This window comes from Bactrocera neohumeralis, unplaced genomic scaffold (genome assembly GCF_024586455.1).
Source record: "Bactrocera neohumeralis isolate Rockhampton unplaced genomic scaffold, APGP_CSIRO_Bneo_wtdbg2-racon-allhic-juicebox.fasta_v2 cluster09, whole genome shotgun sequence".
Classification (NCBI taxonomy): Eukaryota; Metazoa; Arthropoda; class Insecta; order Diptera; family Tephritidae; genus Bactrocera; species Bactrocera neohumeralis.
Genome location: NW_026089622.1, coordinates 28,489,169 through 28,497,784, shown reverse-complemented (window position 1 = coordinate 28,497,784; position 8,616 = coordinate 28,489,169). Strand labels below are relative to the sequence as shown.

Genomic DNA, 8,616 nt, shown 5'->3' with positions numbered 1-8,616 from the left:
CATTTCCCCCCACCAGTGGTAAGGAATGATAAATCTTACCGTGCGATTCTGTAACTTGAGACAGTCTCAAGTCTCTAAATTTGAGATTTTAAGTTAGAGACAATTTTTGAGACTTGAGATGATATTGCTACTGTAAGTGACAGTCACAAAATTATTACATTTCATTATTCAGAGATGTTTTTACACTTGAATGAATATAAATATGTCGATAACAAATATTAAATTTTCTATAACATAGTCAAAAAACATAATTATCAATGAAAATAAAAATATATGTTGACTTTGTTTCATAATATTTACGAAATTTATGTAAAATTTATTTATTTTTAACCTTTTCGTGTTTGAGTTGCTTACAAAATATAAAGAAACGACAATCGATTAATATCTATGATGATCTCTATTCAGTATATTCAAAATGGCAGACAAGAGTTCTTTTTAGTTTTGTGACATGCTAACTACCAGGTCTCAATATTTTGAGACTAACGCCAGAGACTGTTTAGTGAATAGTAACTAGTCACAATTTGAGGCTTTGCCTCAAAATGTCTCAAATAGAGACTAGAGACTGGTTACAGAATCCCGCTATTAGTTGAGCTTAAACACATTGCAAGTTAAGAAAGAAAAAGAAATGCAGCTCAAAGAATTCGTACAGCTGAAATTCGTGCACGAGAATCACGAGAACAGCGTGATAATCGTCGAGAAGAAAATGCATTGAGAGCCAGGGTGGCATGTTAACAACACATAGATTCATTTAGAGAACAAAACCGAGAAAATCATCGGACCAACCGCGCAGTAACACGTCGATCATTTGTTCGTCTTGCATTTAATTACGAACCAGACATCAATTACTCGGCTGATTCTAAAAATATGTCCGATGGACAAAATATGCAATTATTGTCAGGCGTTAGAATTTCACAATGAAACACCCGGCATGTGTTGCGCTTCAGGAAAAGTTGTATTGCCACCACTCCCTACTCCACCTGAACCTTTGACATCCCTTCTTTCTGGCATTTCAAATGAATCAAAATTATTTTTGCATAAGACACGAAAATTCAATTCGTGCTTCCAAATGACGTCGTTTGGAGCATCCAAAGTTTGTGATTTTTCATCTGATGGTCGTAATTTTGAAACAACATTCAAAATTCAAGGCTAGGTTTACCATAAAATTGGATCATTGATGCCGATGCCAAATCAAGATCCAAAATTTCTTCAGATTTATTTTATGGGCAATTGCGAAGAACGTGTAACAACTCGATGCCAGTAAAATTTGATTGACCAAGCAGAAGAGTGAGCAATTGTATTGTTGTTAGAATTATTTTTGGAGAGCAATAATCAATTGGTTCAATTGTTTAAAAGAGTGTCACCACAATTAAAAAGTGACAATTATCAAATTGTCATTAAAGCGGACAAAGTGTCTGCGGAAGAACACGCCGGCAGATTCAATGCACCAACCGTTGATGAAGTCGCTATTATTATGGTCGATGATCCAGTTGATAACAGATCCATAAAAAATACACGCCGAGATAATTCAGTCAGTAGAATTTCAGATTAACACCGTACGGACGATGCACTCCAGTACCCACTGATATTCTGACAAGGACAAGATGGATATCATATCCACATTAAATAGTGTGTCAATGGTAATGAATTAAATAAAAAAGTTAGTCCAATGAACTACTATTCGTATCGTTTAATGACTGGACACAATCAAGACAACTACATATATCTTTCGATATCGTCAATTGTATCATCAATACGTTGTGGAGATGTTTGCTAAAATTGAAAGCGAACGTTTGCAATTCATTCGGTTCAACCAAGCTAAACTACGATCAGAGGATTACATTCACTTACGAGATGCTATTGTTGAAAACGTCGATGGAAATTTGAACACAATAGAAATCGGCAGTGCTGTTATTTTACCTTCCAGCTACATAGGTAGCCCACGAAACATGCAAGAATATATACAGGATGCAATGACTAATGTACGTCATTACGTTCGTCCAGATTTATTTATAACATTTACGTGTAATCCAAATTGGGAGGAAATCCAATCTTTACTATTACCAGGTCAACAATCAATACATCGTCACGATATTGTGCAGTAATAAACAAAACAAATAAACAAGTGTTTAAACAAAAGTTGAAATCTTTGATTGATTTTATAACAAAATATTCCGTTTTTGGCAAAACGTGTTGTTGGTTATATTCAATTGGCAGGTGGCAGAAACGAGGCTTACCTCATGCTCACATTTTAATTTGGCTTGAAGATAAAATTCGTCAAGAGGAAATTGATCAAATTATTTCAGCCGAAATTCCAGATTCTTCAATTGATCAAGAATTATTTAATATTGTTACAAGTCATATGATTCATGGACCGTGTGGAGCGTTTAACATGACATCACCATGCATGGAAAATGGGAAATGTAAGAAAAATTTTCCTAAGAAATTCACAAATGATACCATTATTGATATTGATGGTTATCCATTGTATCGCCGCAGAAACGCTGATAATGGTGGTCATACATATAAAATGAGAACTTCAAATTCTAACCAATTAGAAATTGACAATCAATGGGTAGTACCATACTCACCACTACTCTCCAAAACGTACAAGGCTCATATTAATGTTGAGCTTTGCAGTTCTGTCAAATCCATTAAGTATATTTGCAAGTACGTTCATAAGGGCAGTGATTTGGCCGTATTTAAATATAGACGAAAATGATGAAATAACACGCTACCAAATGGGTAGATACATAAGCAGCAATGAAGCTATCAGGCGCATACATAGCTTCCCCATACACCATAGAGAACCTGCTATCCAACATCTTGCAGTGCATCTTAAAAATGGACAACGTGTGTATTTCACGGAAGAAAATATTCTCCAAAAAGCATGTGAACCACCAAAAACGACACTAATCGAATTTTTCACTTTTTGTCAAAAAACTGATATGCATGGTCAATACGCAAAAACACTATTATACACTGATATTCCATGCTATTTTACATGGAACACGTCAGCTAAAAACTGGGAACCACGTAAAAAGGGAGAACGACATCCTTCAATTTCAGGCATATTTAAAGCTAAGACACTGGAACGACTTTATACTGTACATCCAAAACTATGTGAATGCTTTTTTCTGCGTTTATTGTTGGTAAATGTTCCTGGACCAATCCCTTTTCAATTTTTACGAACAGTTTATAGCCGAGTGTTCAGTACATATAAAGATGCATGTCACGCGTTGCAACTTTTAGAAGATGACAGCCATTGGGATCTGACACTTGCTGATGCTGCTTTAACGTTCTCGCCGAGTAATATTCGTCAAATATTTGCCATTATTTTGACGACATGTTTTCCAACACAGTCATCTACATTCTGGGCAAAATATAAGAACTACATGACTGAAGATATACTCTACCGACGTAAACAAATAAACCACTCTACAAACTTAGACTTCGCACCAGATATGTGTAACGAAGCATTATTAATGATTGAAGATTTATGTATTATGATCTGAAGTTTACCACTTAGTCATTAGTCATTCTATCTCCTGATCGCCCAGCTACAGACTTAGTAAATAGTGATTTGCAGCGAGAATAACATTTTAATAATCGTGATTTAAATACATTTGTTACTAACAATGAACCATTATTAACTGAATAGCAGAAGAGCATATGCAATCGAATTATGTTGGCTGTTAGGGCCAAACAAGGCGGTTTTTTCTATTTAGATGCACCAGGTGGGACCGGTAAAACATATTTGTTATCTTTCATTCTTGCGAAACTATGGTCCCAACATAAAATTGCATTAGCATTTGCATCATCAGGCATAGCTGCTACTTCGTTGGATGGTGGGCGCACAGCACATTCTGCTTTCAAGCTACCATTAGATATTCATAACAATCCAAATGCAATGTGTAATATCAAAAAAAGAAGCGGAATGGCAGCAGTGTTACGGAAGACTTCGATCATAATTTGGGATGAGTGTACTATGGCTCATAAGCATTCACTGGAAGCATTAAATAGGACTATGCAGGATTTAAACAATAGTGACAGACTTTTCGGTGGTACTATTTTATTACTCTCTGGTGATTTTCGGCAAACGTTGCCAGTTATTCCTCGCTCTACTATTGCAGATGAAGTTAATGCATGTCTAAAACAATCAATTTTTGGAGAAATGTTGAAACACTCAGACTGACAAAAAACATGCGAGTAAAACTCCAAAATGATCCAACATCACAAGAATTTTCTAAACAATTACTGGATCTTGAAAACGGTGAAATAGAATTTCATCAAGATACTCAACATATTAGATTGCCAGATAATTNCTGTACTGTTGTTCAAACNAAAAATGAACTGATTGAGAGTGTCTTCCCAGATATACTAAATAACTATTTAAATCATGACTGGTTTAGTAATCGTGCAATTTTAGCAGCGAAAAATGTTGATGTTGATCTGATTAACTACCAGATACAACAATTATTACCAGGTGATTTAATGTCATTTAAGTCTATCGATGCTACTGTAGAAGAAAACGAGGCAGTGAACTTCCCAATTGAATTTTTAAATTCTTTAGACATATCAGGAGTGCCACCACACAATCTACGATTGAAAATTGGATCACCGATTATTCTACTGCGTAATTTAAACCCTCCTAAACTATGCAACGGCACACGTTTGGTGATCAAAAGAATTACTGGAAACGTTCTTGAAGCAACTATTTTGACAGGAAAGTTTAAAGGAGAAATTGTTTATTTACCACGTATTCCGATGATACCATCCGATTCTCCCATACCATTTAAAAGACTACAGTTTCCCATTCGTTTAGCTTTCGCGATGACTATAAATAAGTCTCAAGGCCAAACAATGTCTATTTGCGGATTAGACTTGGAAAATCCATGTTTCTCCCATGGGAAATTATACGTGGCGTGTTCACGAGTAGGAAGACTATCAAGTTTATTTGTATTAACAACGGACCGATTGACCAAAAATATTGCACATCGATTGGCGCTTCATTGAAGATTAACTGTGATTTATTACTTTAAAGACATTTAGAGTATATATATCAAATAAAGATATTCAAAGTATTTATTAAACATGTTATAAAAATGTTATGTTAATTTGTGTTAAATTTTGTCTTTCAAATCCTTCTTGAATCACTCAGCCACAGCAACGCGTGGCCAGGCCTGCTAGTTTTTAATATAAAGTTTTGCCGGCACCTAAAGGAATTTCCCGACCTTTTATTCTTGCAAGTTGCAAGAGTATAAAATGTTCACTTACACCCGAACTTAGCCCTTATTTCTAGGGCTGAGCTCAGGCGGTGAGGCTGAGCTCAGGTGGTGGGGCTGAGCTCAGGTGGTGTGGCTGAGCTCAGGCTACTACCGGGGTCACAGCTGGCGGATAGTGGACGGCCTACGCTAAGTAGGTTAGCTGCGAATAGTAATACGCAGCCCCCGACCAAGATCTGCAGAAGAGGAGGGCTTGGCTCAAAACGCCTAATATGCTCAATGAACCTCCGGCGAAGAGGCGAGAAGATGCCGCCTTCAAATAAGCGTCCACAACCCCCACCGGGGTTGTACCGAGGGAGAACCTACCCACGAGAGGGAGGCAACAAAGCGACGAGGGAACCATACAGTAAGCAGCACCAAAAGTGCACAGACGACGGCGAAAACCCTGGGCAAGCGCCCATCCGAATCGAGGCCAGTAAGGTTCTGATTATGGAATACTGAAAACAAATAATGGATTAGTCTAACAAAGGGCTGGTGAGGGCAGTATTCTATCACCTCAGTAGGTAAGAGTGACATCTTACCGAAATGGCTGGCAGGCTAATACTGCTCTCGCCTCCGTCTCGTTAAAACCCTGGCAGGTCTTCAAGTATGTTCAATGCACGTCGCCAAAATTGTTTTGGCCGTACAGGTTCAGTTGAGACGAGCTCCTGATTCGTGCCTAAACCTGGCTCTGAACACAAGCTCCCATAAGGACTTGTGTCAACCCTAGCGTGGCCTCCCTGCCTGCATAGATAACCAAGGGGTTCATAAAGGGCAACTGTTACAACGTGCGGAGATAGCGGCTTGAAGCGGAGACCCACTAGATCTAAAATGAGTGCACCACAACAACAACAAAAACAGCAACAGAAGGAACAACATAAAGAACAACAAAACAAAGATGCTCAAGACGAGGAATACGGGACCGTGTTCCGCAGAAGTAGTAGGATGCTTAGATCCCCTACACTGACCATCACTCCCAAACATCTCGAAAAAGCGGGAGAAAAGATAGCCTTAAAAGAAACTCCTGTCACACAGGAACCACCAGCAAAACAAACAGAAGAGAAGAGCACCCCAGTGGCCACCACAGAAGGACCTCAAAACTTGCCGAAACAGGAGTACATCACTCAAATGAGACGAGCAGAAGAGGAATCTTTGGTAAAATGTAAGAGTATTGTACAAATCATGAAGACGGCGATGGCAAAGCAAAAGAACGTCAGCTTGGATGTCAAGAACGGAGCGGCACAGCTGGACGAACTCTTTGATGTAATGAAGAGTTACCGCAGAAACTGGCTCATCGCAGAAAACGAGAAAAGACGCGGACTTCTAAGCAGACGGATCATGACCCCAGAGCCAACGACCTCGAAGCGGCGGGCGACAAGCCCAGTGGAGCCCCGAGAAACAGTGCTACCAAGAAGCGAAAAGGACGGCCAGTGGCAGAAAGTCTTGCCCAAAAAAGCAAGGAAGACACTCACAACCTAAGGAACGGAAAGCAAAAACCCAAAAGAGGGAGGACAACAAGGGAGGAATACCGTCTCAAACCAGAGAGCAAAAAGCAGGCCCAAACGACAATCGGAGGCCGTAATCATTAAGCCAGCAGAAGGAAACAGCTACGCCGAGGTCCTCAAGAATATCCGAAGCAAGGTAAACCTAAGAGAAGCAGAGGTAAAAATCAAAGGGATCCGCAAAACAAGATGCGGGGCTCTACTACTGGAGCTGGAGAAGGGACAATCCACAAAAACCAGTTTCTGCGAGGCACTCAAGACGACCCTCCGAGAATCCGCAACTGTGGCCGACCTTAAGACAAAAGCCACAATAGAGATCAGAGACCTCGACTCCCTTTCAACAAAGGAGGAAGTAGCAGAGGCTGCAAAAAAAAGTGCTACAAGACTCCATCGGAGACTTGACGAGAAGCATAACAGCACCTAACATAAGAGAGAAGGTCAGGGCATATATAACGCTCGACGAGGATAAGGCTGACACACTGATGCGACAGGCACGCATAAAAATCGGCTGGGTTAACTGCAGGCTGCGACTGAAAGAAACCCCAAAAAGATGCTTTCGCTGCTTTGGACCAGGGCATTTAACCTGGGACTGCAAAGGGCCCGATAGAAGAGGAGAAGGTGATTGCATAAAATGCGGCCAACCAGGTCACAAAATGAAAGAGTGCACAAAGCCTCCCTCATGCTGCCTCTGCGTGAAGGCTAAACACGAAAAAGTTGACCATATCCCGGGTTCCGCAAAATGTATGGTATATAGAAAATATCAAAACAAATGAATATCTTACAGGCCAACATGCATAGATGTAAGGCTGCTGATGCACTACTCTCGCAAATGGTGATGGAGAACGCCTACGAGTTAATCATCATAAGCGAGCAATACAAAATGAAAGAGAGAGGTACCTGGCTGGAAGATAGCAGCTCGACCGCCGCTATATGGCTACCACCAGGGAGTAATGCCATCACTGTAGACAAAGAGAACGGCAATGGTTTTGTCTGGGCCAATTGCGACCTTTTTACAGTAATTAGCTGCTACTTGACGCCGAGCGATAGCATACAGGAATTCCAAGAAAAACTCGACAATATTGAGGACACAGACAGGTCTATAGAAGGTCAATTAATAATCGCCGGAGACCTAAATTCCAAAGCCGTAGAGTGGGGTATGCCAAATACGGATTTGAGGGGAAAGCGCATCCTTGAAATGGCTGCGCGCCTAAGTCTAATAGTGCCCAACACGGGAAATGCAACCACGTTTAGAAGACCGGGATGCGAGGAAACTACAACATACATCACTCTATCATCAGAACGCTTGGCAGGCTCAATAAAGAAATGGAAAGTCCTGGAGGATTACACTGGTAGCGATCACCAGTACATTTCCTTCACTATCGATACTGGAACAAACGCTAACCAGTACAGGAAAAAGACTGCAACACGGAAGTGGAACATTTCGAAGCTAAATACTTCGAAACTGATCTCTGCAATAGACGACCAAAACCCATCTAGCAGCTCCCCAAATAATGCAAAAGAAATTGTCGAGCACACAATGTTTAATATAACAAGAGCCTGTAAAAAGTCAATGCCCAAGGCTTCCCACAGCAAACATAAGGCAGCAGTCTACTGGGGGACTGAAAATATCGCCCAACTCAGACGCACATGCCTCCGCCTTCGCAGATCCTACACGAGATCCAGGCGCAGAGGAGCCGCACCCGAAGAAGCCGAACAATACAAAGCAGCAAAAAAGGAGCTGAAGCACGCCATCGACGACAGCAAAAAGAAAAAATGGGAGGAACTACGCGAGGACATAAACAGAAACCCCTGGGGACTCGGATATAAAGTAGTTATGAAGAAACTCGGCGCTC

General features: G+C 40.4%; 1 protein-coding gene across 1 annotated transcript; it reads left to right on the top strand.

The window, feature by feature from the left end:
- Positions 1-7,553: 7,553 nt before the first annotated feature.
- Positions 7,554-8,505, top strand: LOC126764698 (uncharacterized). Its single transcript, XM_050482349.1, has 2 exons — positions 7,554-8,322; positions 8,429-8,505. The coding sequence occupies exons 1-2, from the start codon at positions 7,554-7,556 to the stop codon at positions 8,503-8,505; spliced, it is 846 nt and encodes a 281-aa protein (XP_050338306.1).
- The last annotated feature ends 111 nt before the right edge of the window (positions 8,506-8,616 follow it).

Coding starts and splice junctions, on each gene's coding strand:
- LOC126764698 (XM_050482349.1), top strand. CDS start 7,554: ATGCATAGATGTAAGGCTGCTGATGCACTACTCTCGCAAATGGTGATG. Junction 8,323..8,428: donor GTTTAATATAACAAGAGCCT/GTAAAAAGTCAA, acceptor CCGCCTTCGCAG/ATCCTACACGAGATCCAGGC.